The sequence below is a fragment of the Vitis vinifera genome, chromosome 16 (assembly GCF_030704535.1).
Source record: "Vitis vinifera cultivar Pinot Noir 40024 chromosome 16, ASM3070453v1".
NCBI classification, from domain to species: Eukaryota; Viridiplantae; Streptophyta; class Magnoliopsida; order Vitales; family Vitaceae; genus Vitis; species Vitis vinifera.
Genome location: NC_081820.1, coordinates 14542239 through 14568933, shown reverse-complemented (window position 1 = coordinate 14568933; position 26695 = coordinate 14542239). Strand labels below are relative to the sequence as shown.

Genomic DNA, 26695 nt, shown 5'->3' with positions numbered 1-26695 from the left:
TGGTTAAGGATTAAATCATCAGAATTTTGGGATATTTCAAAAAGCAAAACTCCGCCATTCATTCCCGCAAAATATGGGCAATAATTGAGGATTAATGCCATTTGATAAATTTTCTTATTTCTATTTTTAAAATTAAAAATAATCTATATATATAACATCTTTTATTTTAAAAATATAGATTTAAGTGGTGTTTGTTTTTAACTTAATAAAAAAAATCAAAATATTTAACTTTTTTTTATTAATTTAAAACTAATATGTCGATATCACACCAATATAATTAAAGCGAATTTATTATCAATAAATTTGTTTAATTATGTTGGTTTTATGAATGTTATTTTTGGTTATTTATTTATTTTTAAAAAAATTTTATGATGGTAAAATCTTTTCATGTTTCAATTTTTTTAAAATAATTACTGAAGGAATTATTATTTCTCTTTTTTTAAAAATAATCCTCTTGTTTAAAGTTTAATCCAACGGTAAAAAAAAAAAAAATCATAATTTAATACTACTACTACAAATGATTTTACCGTGAAAATTCACGGTACCATATTTATTCCTTGTGGCAATTTGAAAATTTGCACATATGTACAATTTTACAAAAAACAAAAAAAAAAAAGGGGGGGTGGGGGCACTTCTTAAAACAATTGAGGTATTAAAGTTTAAAAAAATTTTAAAATAATTTTTAAAAACACTAAAGTAAGTTATATTTTAAAAATAAAATAAAATTAAGGTCCTATTTAATAATTATTTTTTAAAATAATTAAAAATAATAATTTTTAAGAATAGTTCTTAAAAATTATTTTATAATATTTTGTAAAATAAAAGTTGGATTGGAAAATTGAAATGTTTTGAACTTATTTTTAACATTTTTAAATATATTTTAAAAATAACTTTTATGTTTAAAACTTTATTTTAATAATTATATATGTTTGTATAATTATTTTTTAAAACAATTTTAAAAAATACAAATGAAAATAACTAAAAATAATTAAAAGATAATTTTTTAAAAACATCTTATTTTTTATTTTTAGGAATAGAAATTTAAAAACAATTTTTTATTCTAAAATATAATAAGTATTTTCCAAATTTTTATTTTAAAAAATAAAAAACTAACAAACTTTAAGTGTTTGTTTGAATACATATGGTTTTTTTAAAAAAAAATAATTAAAATAATTTGTATATAAAATTTAATAACTAGACAATGATTTTTGAAGTCTATTAAAAAAAATAATAACGTATTACTATCTCAAACTTCAAAAATTTTAAAAATATTTTTTAAAGACTAGTCTATACTTTTTTATATAAGGGTTGTTATATTTTTGTACGGAAGAAGCTATTATTTTCTATTTTTGAAAATATAAAATAGGGAATGTATCAAATTGATTATTTTATTTATAAGAAATGATTTTTCTTTTGTAATTTTCTAAACTCCAAATATTAATTTGGACTTACTTGTAATTTCATAATATATTAACATTAAAATTATTTTTTATTATATACCAAGCAATTTACAATTAATAAAATGTTTTTAGCACATCACTTAACACATTAATTTATACCAAACAACTAATTGTTTCCTATGGGCGTTTTTTATTTTAAGCTTGGTTAATTAAAATTTAGGGGAAAATTGGAAAATAAAAAAATTGTAGAATTTTTTTTTAAACAATTTTAATTATATTTATTTATTTTTATAATAAATTAAATATAAGAAAACTTTTTTATTTTTTATTTTTAATTACACGGCTGCTGAAAATAGGAACGGGGGGTGGCAAAACGCAGCGTTTGTGTCCTGAACCGCAAATAACCAAAGGGATAGAGGACTGACAACTCCAATGCTTTTATCCACACAGCGTACAAAGAGGCTGTGGCTGTGGCCCTGTGCCGTTCGACCGTGACCTTAGCTGCAGACCACAATGGATTCTGCAACCCTGATGCTTTCCTTCCCTCTCAGACTTCCTTCTTCTTTTTCTTCTCCTTCTTCAGTTCGAGTCCCAAATGAGGTCGTTCAATTCTCACCCTTTTCCAGGGCTTGCTCGCTGAAGCTGAGCTCTTCTCGTAACATTTCTGGGTTCGCTCCAATTCTTCCCCTCAGGCACTCCACACTCAATTCTCCCTCACCGAGCCAGCCTTCATCTCTCACTGTTGTATCTGCAAAAGGCTACAAAATGAAAACCCACAAGGTATGTACGTCTGTTTCACCCTCTTTGATGCAATTTGGGGGTTTTGGGTGTACTGCTATTTGTTTGGTTGCTGGGAAAAGAAGCCAAATTCTTATGTCTTTTTATTCCTTTCCTTTCCTTTCCTTTCCCCTGCATTTTCTCAGCAGTCAAATGGGGCCATTCTTTTCCTATTGGTTCTTTGTTCATTTCTGTTGAGAAGATTATAGATTACCTCTGAAGCCATATTTTGTTCAAAAATCAGTTTCAATTGTTTATTTTCAAAAATCAGCTGGGATGTTTTGAAATAATTTCTCTAAAATAATTGTGTTTCTAGGCTTCAGCAAAGCGATTTCGGGTAACGGGTCGTGGAAAGATAGTGCGGAGGAGAGCCGGGAAGCAGCATTTGCTGGCAAAGAAGAATGCAAAGAGGAGATTGCGCCTCTCAAAAATGGTGGGCTTTCTTTGAATCCCTGGTTCTAAGCTAATGTGTTCTAGCGTTTGATAGTTTTGATTGATTTGTAATTGGTTGTACAAATTGAAAATTGGTCCACGATAGGATTGTATAGGCTTGGAATGTAACCCAATTGTTTGTTTGCATTAAAAGTAGAAGTTAGGTTCTTGCGTCAATTGTTGAGGCTGTTTCTTTCTTAGAGGATTGAATCCAAGTCAATGAACAGATGAAAATGGGGCATGATCTAAACAAATAGTAGAGGGTCTAAATTGATTAATTCATAATGAGGTTGTTAGATGAGAATGAAATAGAGCAATGTGTTGGCATCATTGAGGACATGTCTCAGAAAAAACTATTTTAGCAATGAGTGTTTAGAAGCAGTTGATTCTTGTAAAATGGTGGACTTGTGCCTTCTATGAATTCTCTACACTGGTTTTGATTTGTATTAATTGCTTGTATAAAAGATGAGATCTTGTGGTGTGTTTCTTTTGGATCCCATGGGATGATATGGTGCTTATAAGTTCGAAATCCTGTTTTGGTTGTTTCTTGTCTCTTTTTTTGTTGGTTTTTGGTTATGGTTGTATACTTCCTAGTTCCTGTCTACTTTGATATCCTAATTTTAGGGACTTGTTTATAAAATTTCATCATTGCCTGTCAAAATAAATAAATAAGTTTGAAATAGGGAAGTGTGAATTGCAATGTTCTGCAGATGATTAGGAATCTAAAGATTTGACAATTAGTTAAAATAAGACAATAAATATGTATAAACTGAAGTGATAGTAATGATTAGTGACTAGAAAAACATCCCGAGGTGAATATGCATTTGCAGGCTTGAGGTTTGTCTGTAGAATTATATTTTGGTGATGGGCATGCATGTGTTCTTTTTGAGTTATTTGGCCACATTTTGGCTATCAATTGAAGAAATTTGTGAAGTCTTGGGTAACCAAAAATCTAAAATTTTAAAAATTATGTACTCGGTCGTTAATTTTAGGGCCCCTGTGGGATTAGTCGAGGTGCGCGTAAGCTGGTCCGGACGTCCACGGTTATAAAAAAAAAAAAAAATGAATGACAAAAATATACAGGAGTTGCCCTAGTGACAATGTAATATAAAGTGTTGAAGATTGTTCATCCATTTATGGCAAACAGTTATTAGAACACCAATGTGGCATTTTCCAGTTCATGCGTAGACAAAGAGACTACCTAAAGAGTGAGGATAAAGCTCAGAACTTAATGGTAGATAACTACATTGAATTGGTGAACAGGATTTCAGCTGTGCATCAATTGATAAAGGGCCTAAATAATGACAATATCCTGTTGAAATTTTGATAATGGTTGCTAATTTTTTCAACAGTGGGAACTGAAAAGGTGTTTCTTAAACTAATAAGTTGCTTAGAATGTTCCACTGCAATTTTCTTTCTGGATTCCTTTCTCCTATGAGCATGGGTTTCAAGATTGAATCCTAGAGGTAGATTTTAAACTTAAGATCTTATTTTTCCATTTCCACATTATTTAAAAAAAAATCTTTCAGCATTTCTTTTTTGGTGTGTAATTTTGCTGATTAAGTTTATTATTCTCATCAGTTTATGGGTTTTGTTGGAAGATTAAGTAGGTCCTTGAAATGGATTTCTAAATTAAAAGTAAGAATTGATGGGTTAAACTTAGTATGAACCAAATTTCACCCAAAAAGAAAAAGTAATAATTGTTTTCTAGGTCCCGCATTTTTTGTATGCTTTAGTGAAGAAAAAGAGTGTTCAATTTTTGGCCTTGGTTTGTTTTTGAATTCTTAGGTGACTTTCTTTCCTCCCTTTGTATGCACCTGGTTTTGAGATGAACTGTTAGTAGCCTGCTCTGAATACTTTTCTAGTGTTATTGATACATGTAAAGAATGGGAACAGTATACAAACTTCAGTATTTAGAAACTTTGGGGGGTAAAAATGGCTATATATTATCTTTTTTACAGCTATAGATAATGAAGATGTGACAAATATAACTGAAATAAAATTAAAATGAAGTTATTCTGTTGAAATCTTGAAAAGCCCTTGTATGACTCATGGAATGTTATGAGAAACACGATTCTTATAGGTATATAATCTAAAACACAATGGATGCATTTAATATCTGTTGAAAAACATGAGAGCTGTTTCAATTCGACTTATGAACTAATGCCAATTTCAGATGCTGCATATATCACACTGGGACTCAACTCTATTTCAATGTGATGAGCAACTGCCCCCCAGTTTTTAGTTGACTTGAAAAAAGGAAAATGCCTACAATTTTTCAGTGCCTTATGAAAATGTTTGCTTGCCAATAATTACGCATCTTCATAATACAAAAATTAATACTATATCAACAGTTGATAGCCTGAGTTGTTATTTTTCGAGTTTCTTACCAGTTTATTTGACATTGTTTGTTCTTGTGTTATCGCCATGGACAGCACCCAGTTAGCCGGAGTGACTACGACAATGTGATTGGTGCCTTGCCATATCTGAAGGTAAACAGAGAGGTAAAGTAGATGTGAAGTTCTCATTTTATGAGTTTGTTTCCCCCTTATTTCCTACTCTATTGTAAAAGACAAGTGCTTGTAATTGTTCCATTTTAATCAAGTTGAGAGTTTGTTCATATGCTTTAATAACATTGATTTTGAAGTTCCTTAAGGCTATGTTTGGTTCCCAGAAAATTTGAAGAAAAATGCAAGGGAAAGAAAATATAAAGTAGAAGGAAAGAAAAAGTGAAGGAAAATAAAAAAATAGATTAAAAGTTGATAAATTATTTTTTTTGTTACTTCAAACTCATTTTATTTATTTTACCTCATCAATATAAAGATTAAATAATTTAAAAATACATAAGTTTTTAATTAGTTTTAATCATATTTGATTTTCTTTAATATTTTTCATAAGACAACCAAACATAAAAAAATCATTTTCCTTTGCATTTTTTTTTCTTTCCTTAGGCTATGTTTGGTTCCCAGAAAATTTGAAGGAAAATACAAGGGAAAGAAAATACAAAGGAAAAGTAGAAGGAAAGAAAAAGTGAAGAAAAATAAAAAAAATAGATTAAAAGTTGATAATTTTTTTTTTTGTTACTTCAAACTCATTTTATTTATTTTAACTCATTAATATAAAGATTAAATAATTTAAAAATATATTAGCTTTTAATTAGTTTTAATTATATTTGATTTTCTTTTATATTTTTCATATGACAATCAAACATGAAAAAAATCATTTTTCTTTACATTTTTTTTCTTTCCTTAGGCTTTGTTTGGTTCCTGGAAAATGCGAGAGAAAGAAAATTGGGAGGAAAAATGGAAGGAAAGAAAAAGGTAAGGAAATGAATATAATTTTTTTCACTTGTTTGGTTATCCATGGAAAATTTAAGGGAAAAAAAAAAAAGAATTCATTTTCTTTTGTTTGGTTAACCACAAAAAAAAAATGTAAGGAAAAATGGAAGGAAAATAAAATCAACAATTTGTCTTAAATGGTTATCAATTTGTTGAATAATAAAATAAATTAATCCAATAAAAAAATTTGAAAAACGTGAATTTTTCGACATAAAACATTGCTCATAAAAGGTCTTTGCTATTATTTTTTTTTATTAAGAATTATAAGATTTATGTATAAAATTTTCCTCATGTAATACAAATAAAATATATGAGTAAATAACTATTTTTTATTTTCAATGGAACATTTATAGCTAATAAAAAGCTCTTAAAAAATTCAAAACGATTTTCGAAATCAAAATTTAAAAATAAAATATGTTCATATATTTTTACATAGAGAAAGGATTATTATATGCTGCATGCTACACGCACAATATATATATATATATATATATATATATATATATATATATATATATATTAAAAAAAGAAAAGAAAAAAAAAGGGTTAATTTGATGCACCTTTGTTGAAAAGAAGGGTCCTAGTAGAGCACCAAAATGATACTTTTTGGGTGAGTTCCAAGAACACATAATACCCCACCAATTATTAAGTCTAATGTGTGTAGTCGGTTTTCATAATTTTGTATTTTATTACTTTATACCTAAATTTCATCATTTTTTAGCTAGGTGTTATTGTGGACCCCGCATTTCGGCTCATGCGTTTCCCACTCGATGACGAGCTCGATTTTTATTTGAAAATTTGATTTTTTATTTGATTAAAAGAATTGATTTGGAGTCGCCACTTATTTTTGTTTTATTTTTAAAGGGTAAACAAAATAAGAAAGGAAAACCCTAGGTGTGACTCCTTGTTTTGGAAAAGGTGGTCTGTGAAAAACCGGATCGGGTTCGGGGGCCAGGTTACTTATCAGGAAGGTACGGTAAGAACCGTAGCACCCTTCTAAGTCCCTAAAAACAGGTCTCTACTAATAAAATGAAGCAATCATGGCAATGGACGAGTAGATCAATGAGTACCCAGAATAAATCATGCACGCGTGAGAATCAAAATATGCTTGGACAATTACCAGAGTGAAAGTAGGTGCGTACCTGGGCGACGAGCCACCATGCGCTATCAAGAGAGAGGTTAGTGCACATGTAAGAAATAATAGCATGCATGTCGGAGAGCAGGATAAATAAATCATGTATGATAGCCAAGTCAATCAATCAATTAATCAAATCAATCAATCATGAGGAAAGCACGTATGGCAGGCCCCCACCAAAGCCCATTCATTTTTGCAGGAATTAATATCACAAATCCCATTATTCTGGAATTATGAAAATAGCATTCATGTTTATATAAAACCAAGAGAAATCGAAGATTATTTGACACCCGAAGAGAATTAAAACTGTTAGAGAAAAAATTGAATTTTTGAAATTTATTTGGAAATTGGAGTCTCGAAAATTATTTGAAGATTGGAGTCTTGAGAATTAAAATTAAAAGTTGGAATTTTGGGATGTCAAACTTGAAGGAAATTAGAATCTTAGAAATCGGAAATTAAGTTCGAAAGTTGGGATTCAAAAAAATGTTTAAAAAATGGAATTTTGAAATAAATAAATGACCTAATAATAATAAGGACGAAAATAATGATTAAATAAATGAATGGGAATGCTGGAATTTTTGAAATTGGAAATTAGATTTAGGAGTCAGAAAGTTTAAAGAATTGTTTAAAATAGAATTTTAAGATAAATAAACAAACTATTAGTGATTAAATCAATGTGAATATGAGAATTTTCAAGATTAGGAATTTAATTTGTAAATCTGAAGTTTTAAAGAATTGATTTAAAATGGAGATAAAATACTAATGATTAAATAAATTAATGAGAACATGAGAATTTTCGGGATTAGGAGTTTAATTCGGAAATCAACAATTTTAAAGAATTTGATTTAAAACGGAGTTTTGAAATAAATAAATAAAATAACAATAATTAAATAGATTAAAGTGAGTACGAGAGTCTTCGGAAATCGAAATTGAGTTTTAAAGATCGGAATTTTGAAGTATTATTTGAAGGTTGAATTTTTATAAATTGGGCTTGGAAATTGGAAGTTAGAAAGTTTGAATTAATAATAGTAAGGTTTTGAAAGTTTTAATCAATGATAATGATAATAATAATAATAATAATAATAAGATTTTGAAAGTTGAGGTAATAATAACAATAATAATGAGATTTTTGGAAGTTTGGATTAATGATGATAATAGTAATAATAAATAGATTTTGAAAATTGAGTTAATAATAATAATAATAATGAGATTTTTGGAAGTTTGGATTAATGATGATAATAATAATAATAAATAGATTTTTGAAAATTGAGTTAATAATAACAATAATAATGAGATTTTTGGAAATTTGGATTAATGATGATAATAATAATAATGAATAGATTTTGAAAATTGAGTTAATAATAATAATAATAATGAGATTTTTGGAAGTTTGGATTAATGATGATAATAATAATAATAAATAGATTTTTGAAAATTGAGTTAATAATAATAATAATAATAATGAGATTTTTGGAAGTTTGTATTAATAGTAATAATAATAATAATAAATAAATTTTGAAAATTGAGTTAATAATAATCATAATAATGAGATTTTTGGAAGTTTGGATTAATAATAATAATAATAATAATAAATAGATTTTGAAAATTTGAATGAATAATAATAATAATAATAAATAATAAATAATAACAATGATAAGATTTGAAAAACTGAGCAAATAATAATAATGACAATGATAATAATAATAATAATAATAATAATAATAATAATAATAATAATAATAATTAATAATAATAATAGAAATAATAATAATTAATAATGATGATATCCGTTAATAATAATAATAATAATAATAATAATAATAATAATAATAATAATAATAATAATAATAATAATAATATTTTGCTAATAATAATAATAATATTCGTTAACAATAATAATAATAATAATAATAATAATAATAATAATAATAATAATAATAATATCACCCTAGCAACCCTATTTCAATCCAAGTCCATCAGCAAACCTCAAGCCCAAATCCAAACCTCCAAGTCCACTAGCAAAGCCCAAGCCCAAGCCCATCCCCATCACAACCCATTTATTGAGAAGACATTGACTTCCATCAGCTTGCTTGGGCTGGGCTCCCACTTAAGCCCAAACCCAACACCATGGGCAAGCCCAAATCCACCAAGTCCATCAGCAACCTTCAAGCCCGAACCTAGTCAAGCCCAAAGACCAACTTCATCTTCTTCCTCACCTCCGGAGACGGCGACGGAGGAAATGAAGGTGAGAGAGGCAACGCCGGAGGGCCTCGAAATCTGTCCAGGATGCCCGAATTCCACGCCGCCGCCTCGATTATCGCCACCCATGCCGCCTTCGCCATCGCGTTCCAGCGTCGGCGTTCGAGAGTGGAACCTGCAGCTGCGGCCTGGTGTCTGTGTCCGAGGACGGAGCCAGCAGCTGCGGCCTTTACAAGCGCATGAGGGGAGAGTAGAGCTGGCCGCAAAGGAGGAGGACGGGTCACCTTTGCATGGCTCCCATGCACGCATGCATGGAGCTTCATGTACACGGAGAAGGGATGAAATGATTGAATGGGTGATGCTTGGGGCAGGTGATGGAAAGTGGCGGGGAGGAATGGGTTCAGTGGGTGTGAGTAAAGGGTAGAGAGAGAGCATGAGGTTGGGTATGAAAGTTAATGGAGTGGGAATGTCGTGATGAAACAATGCACCCAAAAGAAGCCACACGTCCAGATAAGAAATGGAAGCAGGGGAAAATAATAACAAAGAAAGAAAGAAAAAAATAAATAACTTTAGAAATAGAACACAACATGGAACACAAATTGGCGGGTGATATAAACCAATGCCCATGTCATGATGAAAACCACTGAACTTATGAACAGGTGGAATCCAAAACCACAGAAAGAGCAACCTGAATAACCTAAACGCAGCCATGAAAATCTCAGAGGAACAATAACAAATGAACACATAACCAATAATGTCCATGTCCAAGCAATGAAAGGGAGCTAGAAACAGCAGCAAAAAAATGCATGAAGACTAAAAAAAATGTGGAAGAAAACGAGAGATCGATAGTGTTCATACCTCGAAGGTTCCTCTGTCCAGATAATCCTCTCCAGTCAGCTTTTCCTCTCCTTTTTCTCCCTCCCTCTCGTCTGAAATCCCCCCCTCCTTTTTTCTTTTTTTCCCTTTTCTTCTCTGTTTTTCTTCTGTTCCTCTCTTCCTCAGCAAGCCAGCCGTATCCCGTCCAATCTGCCCCCCGAGAGCCGCCCACTTGAGTCCCCTCTCTGCCCCAAAAACCAGCTCCTGACCATCATGTCGAGCTCCGGGAAAATAAAAATAAAAATTCCAAAAAAGGCCCTGCTTCCGGGGGTCTACAGTTTTTTATTTTTATTTTTATTCAATATTATGAAATAATGATAGATATAGTTTCGAATTATGTTTATGAATTATTTTTTAAAACAGTTTTCTGTTTTCTAAAATAAAAGATCAAAAAAATAAGTTTAATAATTAGAAAATAGAAAATAATTTTATATTTTTAAAAACATAAAATGATTTTCTTAAAATCACAAAATATGATATTTTTAAATGATATATTTGAATTATTTTCACTTATTTTTAAAAAAATTACCTTAAAAATAATGATAAATAATAGAAAAAGTTAAAATATTACATATAAAAATTATATTTAAAGTATAGTAAAAAAGATTTAAAAAAAACTGGTTAAGAATAATTCAAGTTTCAAAAATTGTTTTCAAAAATAATTTCCAAAAATTGCCTTGGTTTTTTCTTAAAAAAATAAAAAATAAAAAATTGTTGGATTGTATAAAATTCTTTCTGGCCTTTAACAGTAGCAAGGTGCTTTGAAGTCCTAAAGGAGAGGAGGCTGAGCAGAATTGATAAAAATAATGGGCACAATAGATCCCCCGATAAAATTTTCCCCCCCTTTGCCCTTCTCTTTTCCCCTTATTTTCCTTGTTATTTTTTTAAGGAAAATAATAGGGAAAATATTACAATATTTTCTTTCATACTTTCCTTTATATTTTTTTTCCATCTTATTTTCCATGTCATCCAAACTAAAGAAAACTATTTTCCTCTACATTTTTTTTCCTTTCCTTAGCATTTTCCGGGAACCAAACAGAGCCTAAGTATTTTTTGGGAACCAAACATAACCTTAGTATTTTCCGGGAACCAAACATAACCTTTTGGTTGTCATATGAAAAATATCAAAGAAAATCAAATATAATTAAAACTAATTAAAAACTTATATATTTTTAAATTATTTAATCTTTATATTAACGAGTTAAAATAAATAAAATGAGTTTGAAGTAACAAAAAAAAAATTTATCAACTTTTAATCTATTTTTTTATTTTCCTTCACTTTTTCTTTCCTTCTACTTTTCCTTTGTATTTTCTTTCTTTTACATTTTCCTTCAAATTTTCTGGGAACCAAACATAGCCTAAAGGATTGATCACTTCTAAGAATGGAAAATTCCAATGTATTGAAAGGGTACCATGTTGGAGATTTAAGATCAGTCAATGAATTTTGATTTACACTAGTCATGATGAGGTGTTGTTTTGAAGAGGTTTCTTACCCTAATCATATTTTTCATATCTATGTCATATTCTTCGTGTTCTTAGTACAAAGAATTGTTTACATAAAAGTAGAGGGAATGACGTTGGAGATTAGCATATACGCAAGTTTTTAAAAACAAGTTTTAAAAACACGGCCAACGGGCCTGAAATATTTGACATTTTCCCGGATTTTGAAAAAGTAACCTTGGTGTGTTTGAAATTATAAATATAACTATAAATTAATCAAAATGTAATTACGTTATTTTATAAAAAGTGTACTACAAGGTGTTTTGAGGTGAATTGAGTATAAAAAGTTTAATGGAAGATATTTTATTTTCCATGCATTTAAACATAGAAACATAAATATCAATTGAAAAAGAAAAAATAAAATAACAAATGAGTTAACATTAGCTTCTTTGACCATGGTTATCCTTCCAAGCAGAATGACAACGAGATGGGTTGCTCCTATCTTAGTCCTGTCCCGTTTATTCAAAATAATTTTCATCTTCATTCCATTAAAAAAAATTACAAAGGACGGGACAAATTCTCATACTCATCCATCCCTCTTTCGTCATGCCCCATTTAACTTTTATTTGAAAAAAAAATATTTTAAAAAATTATTTTTATTTTTAATTATATTAAAATAAATATAGTTTATAAATAATTAAATTATTATATTTTTATGACTTATTTTTTTGAAAATTAATTTATTATTATTATTATTATCTATATATTAAAAATAGAAAAATAAAAATTAAATTTAATTAATTTTATATATAATCCGAGTAGGCTAGAACAAAATAAGGCAATATTTATTCAAACCTGTCCCACCATACTGGGTTTAAAAAAAAATCTCAAACCCATTTATTTAAATTTTAAACTTGTTTCAGTAGAGACGGGGTGAGACAAGTACCCAAAAAAACTCGTCTTATTACCATCCTTACTTCCAAGTTCTACTCATATCTCTACCAAAGCATTAAAACTTGCTTATATGTATATATATATATATATATATACACATACAAGGTATGAAATCCTAAAATTAAAAAAAATACCTATCAAATTTGACATCTAGATTTTTCGAAAAATGAGAAAGGAACCATCGAATTAGGGTATACTGAGATGCGTGGTTGTGAAAAGAGGATTATTGTAAATTCATTTCTGGTTTGAAGTATTCGTTTGGAGGTTGTTGGGTCCATTGAGAGTGGGTTTTTAAATGCATTGGAAGGTGCTGGCAAATGGAAAAGGTGGCTAGCGACTATAACCCTTAGCTTATGTTTGGTTGTAACAGAAAAAATAGAAGAAAAATTATATATATATATAAACATAAATTATGTCAAAACTCAAAATCAAATAAGAGAAATCGGAAATAAAACACAAAGATATTTAACAAAGAAATTTAAAGAAAAGAAACATAAAACTTTATATTACATAACTTGAAAATTACATAACTTGAAAAACATACTTATAAGGAGAAACAATATCTTACAATAGAAAGGGTAGGAAAGCTTTGGCTTGGGGTGCTTACATATTGAGAGAAAGAAGAGCGAAGGGAGAGCTTAAGGTGGAAATGGAAAATGAATGGTGCTTACAAATGAGGAGCTAGCCTCCTTAAATAGATGAAACAAGAATTTTAAATAGTACAAAGCATATGATAAGCCATTGTGGACTTTTGACTTAAGTTGTGAATAGTAACCACTTGTGAAGTGAATAGTGAATAGTAAAACTAACTTTTACTGTAGCACTTTTGACTTTTTAGCAACTGAATCTTGCTTTCGGTGGATTATTGTGAGCTTTCTGACTGTTTTTGACCAGTGACATAACTATAGCTTTGCATGCGGGGAACAAGTTTACTTTCGATGTTGAAATATCTTAAAGCTGTCAGTGGAGAATCCCAAGGCAAACAACAAGCTTAAACGATAATGTCTTAATGAAATTTAAGGGAGAATATAATTCTTACGATGTTCATCAAGTAACTAAATATCCTTAGTAATGGATTTGGTTAGTAGATGATCAATTTTCTTAGAAAATTTGATGAAAGGAGTCTACAGTAATTAGGTAACCCATATTATTTAGATATGCCTCAAAATCACGGTTGATAATTCTAGCTCTTCAAACTTGATTTGGTTTTTAATTGGTTCAACACAAAGATCAATATGATTAGGAAGGCAAGATGGTAAAGTTGGCCTTCTGTTATGATAATGGAGAGAGATATTATGCTGTGTTGGTAACAAGCATCCATCAGAAATCCACTTAGGAGCTTTGCTGATGATGATTGCTATTGCAAACTTCTTATTCATCTTAAAGCCTTATATCAAACTTAAAGCCAACTTTCTTCCAAAAATAGTTGTTTGATTAGGATCTGAACAAACGATTTGATGAACCAATCCATAATCTAAGAGAAGCTTTGGGATGAGGATCAATTCATTATGTTTGAAAGAAAGACAGATTGACTTGTAATATTGCAAGTCTGGGCAGACCTGATTGATCGTAAAATTCCTATTGCACTTGCAAAATAGTTGTTTAGTGCCTTATTGATAAAGCAAATGATCTTAAACAATTCTACAAAATTTAGAATCATCAAATTCCATATCCTTAACCAATTTTACACCTAGGATGCGAAGACCAGGGATGGCTGAGAGGTAAATATGAAGGTCTTGAAGATGAGAGGAATAAAAACTTGTTTTACTTCTGCCATGGCTTTGGCCTTTTCTTGGATCAAAAGACAAACATCCTACTTAAGAGAATACAACATCTCCTTCTTATGAAAATACATTTTTATCTTAAAGTTGTTCCACTCATCCTCACTCAATTTTACTTCATCCACCAGTGGGGTGAATTTCTTATTCTCACCATTTTCCAGTGGGGAAAAAGGGGCTAATTCTTAAGAACATCTTGTTCGACTTTGAGCAATTCAACCATTTCTAGTTTTCTTTCCAAAGTTTTACATCTTTCCTGCTAATCACAAGGACTTTTGAGATAAACAGATAAAAGGTTAGTATCATTAAAAGATGGATTTGTGGGGAAGGAATCCTTCACAAAAGGTAGAGAACTCGAACTTGCTCCTTTATTATTGCTAGGGGATGAGGAAATCTTAAGGGTTTCTAAAGGTAGTAAATCTTTGGACAAGCTGCAAGAACCGACAACCTCAAAATGTTCATAGTATAACAACATTAATTTTTTGAAAATGATTGAATGAGTTTTCTTAGAATCTGGGGATTTCTTAATGGGCTTAAAGAAGTTGTTTTTCTTTTTTGGGGGCCATTATCTTGTGAATCCTGTAAAAATTCACGACTTAAGAAATTAGGGATTGAGTTATTTTCTCCTTTAATATACTCAATTTGAAAATCAAAATTACTTAAAATAGCTTGCCATTTTGCAAAAATTTGCTTAGAAGCTATATTCTTAATATCCTTTTGCAAAATTGATTTTGCTGATTTGAAATCAACTTTTAATAAAAAAACTCTTGGTTTAAAAGATCATCTTGAAATTTTGAAATACATAAAACAATGCTTAAAATCTCTTTTTTGATGGTAATGTAATTGAGTTGGGCATTATTTGAGGTTCCTGAAGTATACCTAACCAATCTCTCATGGTTACCATATTTTTGTTTAAGGATCCCACCATAACCTATATTTGAAGCATCAGTTTCAACAATCTTAAAGGCTTCAAGATTGGCTAAGGCTAAACATGGTAGAGTCATGACTCTAGACTTGACGGTCTTGACAATCTTAATATGTTCTTCATTCTAAGGAACTGGATTCTTCTTAAGTCTTTGTCTTAATAGGGCACATAAATGGCTTATGTCCTTAAGGAAATCTAACACATAATTAAGGCTTCCTAAAAAACGTTGCAATTGTTTCTTATCCTTAATTTCATCAGGAAACTTATCAGCAAACTGGATTGACCTTTGAATGGGAGTGATGGTTCCTTGGTAAATATGATGACCTAGGAATCTTATCTTAGTCTGAAACAGATTAATCTTAGTAGCAGACAAGTTTAAACCATTACTCTTAATAGTCTAGACGAACTTATTGACATGTTTCCAATGTTCCTCTACAAAAATAGAGTAAACTAAAACATTGTCAATGTAGACAATGATGAAATCAGAAAAGCGGTTAAAGATTTCAATCATTATGTTCCGGAATTTTGAAGGAGCATTCTTAAGTCTAAAGAGTATTATGTTCCATTCATAATATCCAAAGGGTATTATGTTCCATTCATAATGTCCAAAGGGTACCACAAAGGTTGCCTTATACTTGTCTTTTTTTGTAATCTGGATTTGCCAAAATCCTGATTTCATATCAAACTTAGAAAAAACCTTAGACTTAAGTAACCTTTGAAGGAGGTCTTTCTTATTTGAAATAGGATACCTAATCCCTCTTAATGCATCATTAAGAGGCTTATAGTTGATTACTAGTCTAAGTGTTCCTATTTCTAATTCAACTTGTTTTTGAACATAGAAGGCTGAACAACTCCAAGGGGACTTAGAATTTCTTGTCAACTTCTTATTAAGAAGATCCTAGATCTCTTTTTCACAATAGCTTAATAATTCCTTATTCATCTGGATAGGTCTTGCTTTAGTGGGAATATTTTTCTCACTAAAATATGGTTCATAAGGTAATTCTACCTCAAGCTGCTTTTTGTGCCAAAATGCATTAGGAATGTTAGAGCAAACTTCTCCGACAATCTTATTCTTAAACTTTTCTACCGCATCTTGAATTTTCTTAACTTTTAATTGTTCTTCGATTCTTACAAGATTAATTTCTTATCTTAAAATATTAACTTGATTTTCCTTAGCCTTAATCACATGATCCCTTAAAGTATTTATATTCCTTTTATCAAGTGGGTCAGTGAATTCAAAAAAAATTTCCTTATCTAAGAATATTGTTCTCAGACCTTGATCATCTACTTTAATAGGGTAGATAGAGTTTAAAAAAGGGACTCCAAAAAGAGCCTTTTCCTTTAGGTCTCTAACTAGGATGAAAGTTCGCTTAATATAAATGTCTTGGTTACAAATGTGAGCATTTGACAACTTATAATTAATGGTAAGTTTGTTACCATGGGCTCTTGCTTAGTTTTCTTATAAAATTGGGTTGGTAAAAGACCTTCTTATGGGCAATTCAAAGCTACTCCTGAATCAATCAAAGCAACAATATTAAGGAAAAACTTATCCTTAATTACTATAGTTAAGGAGACTTCCTATCTTTGGAAAATAACTTTGCTAATAGTATTCAAGTATGAATCTGTCGCTTCATCATTGACTTGTAAAGATTCTGGAACCTCTTCAAGGTTTCCTTGGTTAACAACAATCTTGTTGATTTGGTCTTGAAGGTCTATAAAACCTAAGCTTGTGAATTGTCTTAAATCCTTAATTTCCTTTTTATACTGTCGTATTTCTTCCTAAAGATCCTTAATGGTTAATTCTTTGGGAGACTTTTGATTAAATCTTGTTAAGATTTCATTTAGGTTATAAGGACTTACTGTCGTCTTAATTTTTGGCTTATGGACAAATTTCTTAAAGACTTCAAAAAGTTCTTGCTTAACCTTTTCATTTTCTACTTTTCTTAAAACATCTAAAACTAGCTCTTGTTCCTGGCTTATGACATTTATAGTCTTAGGATGGAAATCACAATTTTCCTTAATGCAATCTTCCTGTTCACTAGATGTTTGACTTGAAATCTCTTAACCATTATCTAGTTGATTAATATCATCTTCATTATATGAACCAGTCCTTGATTTAGATTCTGAGGAGTTTAACAATACTTCGTAAAACATATCTTTTAAATCTTATGAAACATTCAAGTTATTAATTTTCTTTCTAACCTTACTATCTTTCTTATAGTGGCCTACCTTACCATACTTAAAACAAATCGAGTTAGATTGTGAGGGGGTTTTAACTTTTTCTGGGCTTCCTTGTTCATCCTTCTTTGGATGTGTCTTGATCTCTTGGTTTTGTTCATTTTGTACTTCCCATGAGTACCTCTCTTGTCATGATAGAACCTTTCCTTACTAGGCTTTCTTCCTATTTGTCTTTTCTTATGTTGTTTAGAGGGAGGCTTGGTTTCCTTTTGACTAAATCCAAACTGGCTACAAAATGTGCCAAACTCATTCTTATAGATCTTTTGTTCATTTTTCATCTATTGCTTAAGCTTAAAGTCATTGTACAAGCTTATTCCTTCTGCTGTAACAATGCTTATAATTTCTCCAAATGTTAGCTTATCATAAGGAATTTGACCATTAAATTGTTCCCTTATCATAATCCTAATCTATTTAGAGAAAAGTCTAGGTAGTCCTGAGATGAATTTTTCTTTCCAAAAGGATTGACTATAGTCTGGTCTGAACATGACTTTGGTTAGGAAAACGTCTCTATGATATCTGAAGTCATGAAGTTTAAGACACTTAAGGTTGGTTAAGAGATCTGCAGCTTTATCGTTAATCTTTGCAGGATCTCCAATGAAATGTTTCGATATTGAGAAGATTAGAGTAGCCACTGCATCCTCTATATCTTGATCTTCTTCGTTCTTAACAACTTCATTATCCTCATTTATCCTATATGATTTTAGGATACCATTCCTATCATCAAATGTGATATAGTTATCCCACCATTCTTTTAGTTGACTTGTAAACCCAATAACAACTGTTTGAGCTACAACATTATTTGATAGTCTATTGTTTAACTTATAGGCTGTCTAACCATGGTCATTTCTTGAAGCTTAGTGAGTATGTTATACTCAGTCATACCATCTATGTTTCATTCATAAATGGTTCCATTAGTGTAGGAAGCTTGAGTGTACTAGTTTCTTTCCTCATACTGCATATCAGGAAAGATTGGCCTAGGGAAGAAATTCCTAGTCTTAGGGGTTTCTTGGTTATGGATAATCCTTAAAATTCTTTGGTTTGGTGGTTCCTTAAAGATCTTGATTAGTTCATCAGCCTCTGCTTTAAAACTAATATCTTCATTAATAAATTAATTCTCATATGAGACGGCTGAGGTGTCTCTAAGACAATTAAGCTATCTTTTACCTTTTGACTAATCCTTTCTATTAATTCTTGATTAACATAAGGATTTTCTTGGAATTTTTTAGAGAATTCGAACAGCTTAAATAAAGGCTTATTATCATTCTTAACAAAAGATGTCTTAATATGATCTTGGGTTTTAATGATCTCTTCAACCTTGTTGAGTTGATCACCTAATGTCTTAAGAAACATATTAGTGTAGTTGTTTTGTTCCATGATTCTCCTAACATTTGCTGCACTAGCAATTCCTTTATCCTCATGCTTAGTCTTAAAAGGTGAAACTCTTATTATTGTATCATTAATATTTTTATCTATCTTGACTTTTGGAGGGTGAATGGATTATATGACAGTGTCGTCACTAGTTTTCCATATCTTAGTTTTTGTGGATGTGTTGTTAACACGCTTACCTAGGTAATATGGATATTCCTTTTGTTTGAAGAGTTCAAACTAGATCCAATACTTAACATTTTTCTATTCTTGTCTTAAATATATGTAATATTCTTCTTGGTAGATGGTTTTGAGGACTTTAGGGACCTTGCTAAAGAACCAATCTCTTTTCTCCTTGTTGACTTTAGAATAGAAGTCTTATCTTAAGAGATCCTTATTAATCTCAAACTTCACTCATGGTGTTAATCATCTTCGAATATATGGGACACATATCCAATGATTCATCATGTTGTGATCCTTGGGTAGACTCCTTTTCCTTCGTATAAAAGGGCCTAGCTAAGTTGGTGTGACTCCTAACCCTTGTTAGCTTAATGTTCTTAGGATTCACTCAAGTGGATCCTTCTTCTATCCTAGTGGTTCTTATTGGGATAGATGAACTTGATGCTTTAGAAGGTTCATAATTTGAAATTCGAAGGAAGGTTCATAATTTGAAATTCGAAGGTTATTAGAATGTCTGAATGAGTTAGAGAAAACCAAATCTCCACCTTCATTTGGGTATTGAACAATTTGTTCAATCCTCTTAGATTTTTGTTCTAAGGTTGGAACAACATTGGCAAAATGCCAAGTTTCTAGAAACTCAACCTCATTCCACATGATCCTTTTGGGGTTTATGAAATTTGACTTGTTTAGTACATTTGAGTGGAAAAGAATAGTTTTATCCTTAGGACTGGTGCATAGTGCTCTAGATCCAACACTTGTGGTCATACTCTTATAGGCAAATCTTGTGATGATGGAAATAGGACTATTTCCTTCCTTAAACTTGAATCCATGGGTCTTAACATAGAGGACAACCGAATTTAAGATGTTGACATCTCTTAATCTAACTGTGAAGTTAGGGTAACATTGGAAGTAAACACAACCATCATTCGATCCTGCTTGAACTACTCCAATAATAGATTCTCGGTAATCAAGAAGTCTATTATCCCTTTAACACATGACAATTGAGATGTTTAAACCTATTCTTGTAAAAAGCTTGGCTGCAACTTGAATCATGCCAAAGTGTATGAAGTTGTAGTCTTTCTTATGTCTCTTTATGGATCTACTATCCAAGAGTCTTATCACTTGATCTTCCTGTTCTAAGCTTATGGTCTGTTCAAGTGTCTTAATGGTGTAGTCTATAAATAACTTAAAGGTTCATTTCTTATAAATTTCTTGATTAGATACCTTGAGTAACTTCCAATCATCTAAATCATTTTGGGTCTTAAGATAATTGATCTTTTCACCGTTTACTACAGCTTCTTGAGAATCTGTGGGTTTCCTAGACATGGTTTTGAAAATTGAACTTATTTTAAGGTCTTAACCTAAAGCTTAATAGTAGATTGACAAACCTAGTGAGTAATCACCCAAACCCTTTTATGGCCCTAAAATGCCTAACATTGGCTAACAACAGGCTCAACCCGGTAGGGATCGCTTCAGGTAGACTACTATCTTCCTAGGATAGATTAAAAACTCAAAACAAACCCGACTTCCCTTCTCATGGCTCTAATACCATAGACACCCAGGACGAGGTAATATGCAATGAAACCATGAATTATGCTAAAACTTAAAATCAAATAAGAGAAATAAAAAATAAAACACAAAGATATTTAACAAAGAAATTTAAAGAAATGGAACATAAAACTTTATATTACATAACTTGAAAATTATATAACTTGAAAAACATACTTATAAGGAGAAACGACTAGAATCCCAATTTTATAAAATTGGTCATGATCCTTCTCCCTAAAAATGCTTTGGAGTCAACAAGTTGAACTTGAAGAAGAAGAAGCAAGACTTCATTCTTCTCCTTCTAGTTTTATGCATAATAAGATGTTGCCGTTGTACTATTATCCTTTGGATCCTTTTAAACCAATCAAGGATACACAATTTCCAGCAATTATAGGTCTCAAACCTTTAAGCAAGTTACTAAAGCCAATACCTCTCAATAGGAATTAGCATCAAGCTTGACTTTTTCAAATAAGCAAATTGTGGTGGCTATCAACCCTACACCTCTTTCTTCAAAATCACACTATTGGCAAAGGATCTCAATCAACCTATTTTGGTTATTGAAAGATAGTTTTTTTTTTTTTTTTTTTTAATGAAAACACCAGGGAGATAGCTACAAAAGCTTTTCATGAAAACTTTCATTATCCCTCTGGTGATCTTTTGAAAATAAGATAATTTTATGAACATATCCTTATGGATACTGGCTCAATTAAAATTAAGCATAACGCTGATAAGTATAGCAACTTGGATTTGACATTTTCTACTTGCCATATTTTCAAAATTCTCACAGTTAAGCAGTGGGGTGGGAACCTTAATTTTTCAAGGCAATTCTCTAAGCCTTCAAAACCAATATTTTTCAATTATTGAGATTACTAGAGAGCCTGGTTTAATGCTTTTCTTATCCAAAACAAGGACTTCCATCATTCATGGATGTTCTATTTCCCGTCTAAGCATCAACTTCCTTATTTTCCATTTTGGTTCCACAATTGGTGGGCTTATTTTGGTCCAACTATTAAGATTCTCCTAAAACCCATCTTAGATGGCTTTGAACTATTCAAAAGTTCACTTGTTACCCTAAGCGAACTTTATGCTTTTCCCTTTTTACTATTCTTTTTTAACGAATTTGGCCTTGCTTGGATAGTCTAATGGGACTATATCATTATTGTGGATGAATCAATAGTCTTTTGCAGCCCTTGGAAGGACTTTTAAGACTAAATGGTGGGACACTTTAAAAAATCATGCCTCTACGCATGCCATTAAATAATATTTTCTTAAGCATCCATCACAAGGCTCAACCTCTGAGGACATGTCCTAGTTTCTTCGTAAGAAACAACAGCTCCAAGCCATGCTTGTTGTAGAAAAAACCCCTTGGGAATTTCAAAAAATCCTTGACAAAAGCAGCTCAAGTTTTTCTGAAGATGACTCTTATGTTGAATCAAATGATTCTACTTCAAACTACCTTCTGGATAATGGTAATGACTTAGAAGGCATCCTTCCTCCCATTCGGAAATCAAAATAAGCAATTTCTTTGCCATTTGAAGACATTAAGCTAACTCCATTTAAGCTTGTTGTTTGCCTTGGGATTTTCCACCTACAACTTTAAGATATTTCAGCACCGAAAGTAAGCTTGTTCCCTACATGAAAATCTACAGTTATGTCACCGGTCAAAAGCAATCAGAAAGCTCACATAAATCCACCAAAAACAAGATTTGGTAGCCAAAAAGTCAAAAGTGTTGCAGTAAAAGTCAGTTTTACTGTTCACTATTCACTTCACGGGTGGTTACTATTTACAACTAAAGTTAAAAGTCCATAGTGGCCTGTTGTCTGCTTTGTACTATTTAAGATTCTTGTTTCAGCTATTTAAGGAGGCTAGCTCCTCATTTGTAAGCACCATTCATTTTCCATTTCCACCTTAAGCTCTCCATTCTCTCTTCTTTATCTCTTAAGATGTAAGCCCCCCAAGCCAAAGCCTTCCTAAAAGTTTTCCTATACTTTCCATTGTAAGATATCATTTCTCCTTATAAGTATGTTTTTCAAGTTATGTAATGTAAAGTTTTATGTTCTTTTTCTTTAAATTTCTTTGTTAAATATCTTTGTGTTTTGTTTCTGATTTCTTTTATTTTGTTTTGAGTTTTGGCATAACATATATATATATATATATATATGATGAGTTAAATAAGTGAAATGAATAGATACTACTATGTAAAAGTAATTTATTAATTTTAATTTTATTTTTTATTTTCTTTTCTTTCCCTTACATTCTCTTTTCAAATTTTTGAAAAAGTAGTTTTCCTAAAACTTTCAGGGAACCAAAGATGGCCTTAAAAAAAGGCTCCAATGTTGAGATGAGTGACTTTTGATAAAGAGAAGTAGACAACATTGTGGAGAAGAGAGGTGGCTGGTAGAAGAGTTTGAGACATTTCCTCATATTTTCTCCACTTTTCTAATATTTTTCATATATTTAAATTTCATAGATTTTTTTTTCAACTTCATTCAAACATTAGAAAATGATTTTTCTTAAATAATTTTTTTTTCTTAGGCTATATTTGGTTCTCGAAAGGTGTCAAGGAAAGAAAAAAAATGTTAACTTGCTCCCTCCAATGTAGTTATTGTCCATTTTGGAAAGACTTTGATAATAACGATATCGTGTCCCACAAGATTGCAGAGTTAGATATACATATTCCTTGCGGAGTTGATCAAATGGCAAGACTTTGATACCATTTGTAATGACTTGCTCCCTTCAAGATAGTTGTTATCCATTTTGGGGCTAATGGGATCTCATGGTAAACATGACAAGAATCTTGTGTCCCACAAGATTGTAAGGTTAAATACACATACTCCTTGTAGAGTTGAACAAATGGAAACTTTAAGGATCGCTTTGATACCGTTTGTAGTGACTTACTTCCTCTAAGTTAAATTATTCTTCACCTTGAGGCCAATGAGACCTCATGGTTTGTATAAGCAAAAGAGGTGTTAAGATAGGCAATAAACAAGAAGACCTTAGAAGAGTTGTTGCCTATGACAATTATATCATCAATGTGGATTAATAAAAGTAAAATATCAAATGTAATAAGCTAAAGATGTCAAAATATTGTGTGAATGGCCGAATACCTTGGCCTTGAGTTTTGTATATTATATATAGACTTTACAAGGATACTATACATGGAAAGCAAATAAAAGCAAATAAATTCCAGCATGATTTTAGCCCTATACATGTAAACTATAATCTATCAAATAATATATGCTAACTATACAGAATAATAAATGGAGAAATAAGGAAAGAAGTGTGGGCTAAAATAAGGAAAGAAGTGTGGACAAAAAAGCTGTCCTTTGACACCCCCCCTCAAATTGATGCAGGTTGATCAACAAGCATCAATTTGCTACTTAGCAAGCAATGTCATTGATGAAGGAGAGCCTTGGTGAAGATATCAGCAATTTGTATGTCAGTGGAAATATGTGGAAGAGTGATAACACGAGCTTCAAAGGCTTCACGGATAGAGTGACAATCCACTTCAATATGCTTTGTGCGCTCATGATAGACAGGATTGGTCGTGATCTGAATAGCACTTGTATTATTGGCATGTAGAGGTGTAGGATCGGTCTCAGAAAAATCTAACTTCGCAAGCAAACCTCGAAGCCAAATGATTTCAAAACAAGCAAGAGACATCGCCCAGTACTCAGATTCCGTAAATGACTTAGAGACTCTGTCTTGCTTCTTACTTTTCCAAGATATCAATGCATCACCTAAGAGCACACACCAACCAGTGATGGAGCGACGGGTATTCACACAACCATCCCAATCAGCATCACTATAAGCAGCAAGGCGAGTAGAATTACCTGTAGGGAAGAACAAGACACGAGTAGAAGTGCCTTGAGCATAGCGTATGATCCTACGGACAGTAGCCAAATGAAGATGATGAGGAGTCTGAAGGAACTGGCTGACTTGCTGTACAACAAAAGAAATGTCCGGTCTAGTAATGGTGAGATAAACAAGGCTACCCACCAACTTCTTGTATAAACTGGGATCAACAAGTAAGTCGCCCTCCTCTTTGCGAAGCTTGACATTTAATTCCATGGGAGTATCAATAGAAGTAGCCCCTTGTAGACTAGCTATAGCCACCAAGTCACTCGCATACTTATGTTGATTGAGGGAAATACCAGAGAGACTATGATGCACCTCAAGACCAAGAAAATATGTGAGAGACCCAAGATCTTTCATATGAAAGGACTCGGAGAGATGAGTTTTGAGCTGACCAAGTAAAGCAGAATCGAAACCAGTGACCACAATATCATCAACATAAACCAAAAGAACAACAATACCCATGTCTGATTTCCGAAGAAACAAGGAAGTGTCATACTTGCTCTGCCTGAATGAAAATTGCAATAAAGTGGTGCAAAATTTATCAAACCAAGCCCTCGGAGCCTGTTTGAGACCATAAAGAGAGCGACGAAGCTTACACACATGTGAAGTCAGAGAGGGAAACAATCCCGGGGGTGGCTTCATATAAATACACTCTTTAAGATCCCCATGAAGAAAAACATTTTTTACATCCATCTAATGTAGTGGCCAATCACTAGAAGCAGCAAGAGCTAGAATTGTACGAACAATAGTCATTTTAGCCACAGGAGCAATGGTCTCTTCATAATTGACACCATATTCCTGATTATTCCCAAGTGCAACAAGCCGAGCTTTATAACGATCCAAACTTCCATCAGATCGGACCTTGACTGAGTAAACCCATTTGCAACCCAGAGGAACAATAATGGGAGGACATGGCTCAATGTCCCAAGTGTGATTGGCCTCTAGAGCGGCAATTTCTTCCTGCATAGCTTGTTGCCAACAATCATGCTTGGCAGCATGTGAGTAGCATGTGGGAATATCAAAATTGGACAATGCAGCAGTAAGAGCTAAAATAGAATTGCCAGAACTGGAAGAGGGAAATCCATACCTATTTGGAGGTATAGACACTCGAGAAGAGAGACGTATTGAAAGTGCTACAACTGACTGAATCTGGAGCGTGGTAGGATCAGATATCGGGTGAGCCACCGAAAGAGACTGTGGGCGGGAGCGTCTCATATACACAACACTTGGTTGAAAGCGAGAACTGACTGGATGAAGATCTAAGAACCACTGCTCAAAGGAGGGGAGAACCACAGTAGAAGAGGATACAAGAAAGAAATGTTGATTTTCAAAGAAAATAACATTCCTAGAAATACGTGTACGATGTAATGTAGGATCATAGCAAACAAATCCCTTTTGACACATATTATATCCCAAGAAAGCACATCGAACAGATTGAGCAGATAATTTATGTCGCTCATGAGGAGGTAAATGAACAAAGCATACATAACAAAAAATACGAAGGTGATCATAACTAGGTTGCTTAGCAAATAAGCGGAAATAGGGAGACTCCATATGTAGGACTTGAGAAGGTAAACGATTAATCAAGTGAGTAGCAGGTTTTAGAGCCTCTACCCAAAACATGGATGGAACAAAAGATTATAACAAGAGAGTACATACCACATCTAGAAGATGATGATTTTTGCGTTCGGCAACTCCATTTTGTTAAGGAGTAGAGGGACATGAACGTTGATGAATAATACCCTTAGAAGCCAAGAATGCTTGAAACTCATTAGAAAAATACTCACCATCGAAATCTGTGCGTAATGTCTTAATAGAAGTAGAAAATTGATTGTCAACATACGCTAAAAACTCAGTGAAAGGACGAAAGTCCTCAGATTTAGAGCGAAGAAAGTAGACCCAAGTAAATCTGCTATGATCATCAATGAAAGTCACATAATATTTAAATTTCTCATGTGAACTAACCGGGGAAGGTCCCCAAACATCACTATGGATAAGATCAAAGTAGTAAGATGCTCTACTTGCATGCAAAGGGAATGGAAGAGTTTTACTTTTACCAAGTTTGCAAGAATCACACTCAAGAGATAAAGAAGAACGATCCTTATTACCAGGTAAATCAGAGTTCAATACATGAGATAAGATCTGAGTATTGGGATGGCCTAAACTAACAAAACAAGTTACTACTTGAAGTTGGTGTTGCCCCTTATTATGAAAATATAAAGAAAATGATTAAATGCACGCCATTCAAGTT

General features: G+C 31.8%; 2 protein-coding genes across 2 annotated transcripts; one reads left to right on the top strand and one right to left on the bottom strand.

Annotated features, from left to right (window-relative positions):
* Positions 1-1765: 1765 nt before the first annotated feature.
* Positions 1766-5229, top strand: LOC100257357 (large ribosomal subunit protein bL35c). The gene is made up of 3 exons (XM_002264548.5): positions 1766-2180; positions 2494-2610; positions 5045-5229. The coding sequence occupies exons 1-3, from the start codon at positions 1914-1916 to the stop codon at positions 5120-5122; spliced, it is 462 nt and encodes a 153-aa protein (XP_002264584.1). The 5' UTR covers positions 1766-1913; the 3' UTR covers positions 5123-5229.
* A 16952-nt stretch (positions 5230-22181) lies between these two features.
* Positions 22182-24906, bottom strand: LOC109124148 (uncharacterized mitochondrial protein AtMg00810-like). Its single transcript, XM_059743364.1, has 2 exons — positions 24213-24906; positions 22182-22216 (listed from the first exon to the last, which is right to left on the bottom strand). Exons 1-2 carry the CDS (start codon positions 24904-24906, stop codon positions 22182-22184), a joined length of 729 nt encoding a protein of 242 aa, XP_059599347.1.
* Between the last annotated feature and the right edge of the window lie 1789 nt (positions 24907-26695).

Coding starts and splice junctions, on each gene's coding strand:
- LOC100257357 (XM_002264548.5), top strand. CDS start 1,914: ATGGATTCTGCAACCCTGATGCTTTCCTTCCCTCTCAGACTTCCTTCT. Junction 2,181..2,493: donor ACAAAATGAAAACCCACAAG/GTATGTACGTCT, acceptor TTGTGTTTCTAG/GCTTCAGCAAAGCGATTTCG. Junction 2,611..5,044: donor GATTGCGCCTCTCAAAAATG/GTGGGCTTTCTT, acceptor CGCCATGGACAG/CACCCAGTTAGCCGGAGTGA.
- LOC109124148 (XM_059743364.1), bottom strand. CDS start 24,906: ATGGGTATTGTTGTTCTTTTGGTTTATGTTGATGATATTGTGGTCACT. Junction 22,217..24,212: donor TGAAATCATTTGGCTTCGAG/GTTTGCTTGCGA, acceptor ATTTTCATGTAG/GGAACAAGCTTACTTTCGGT.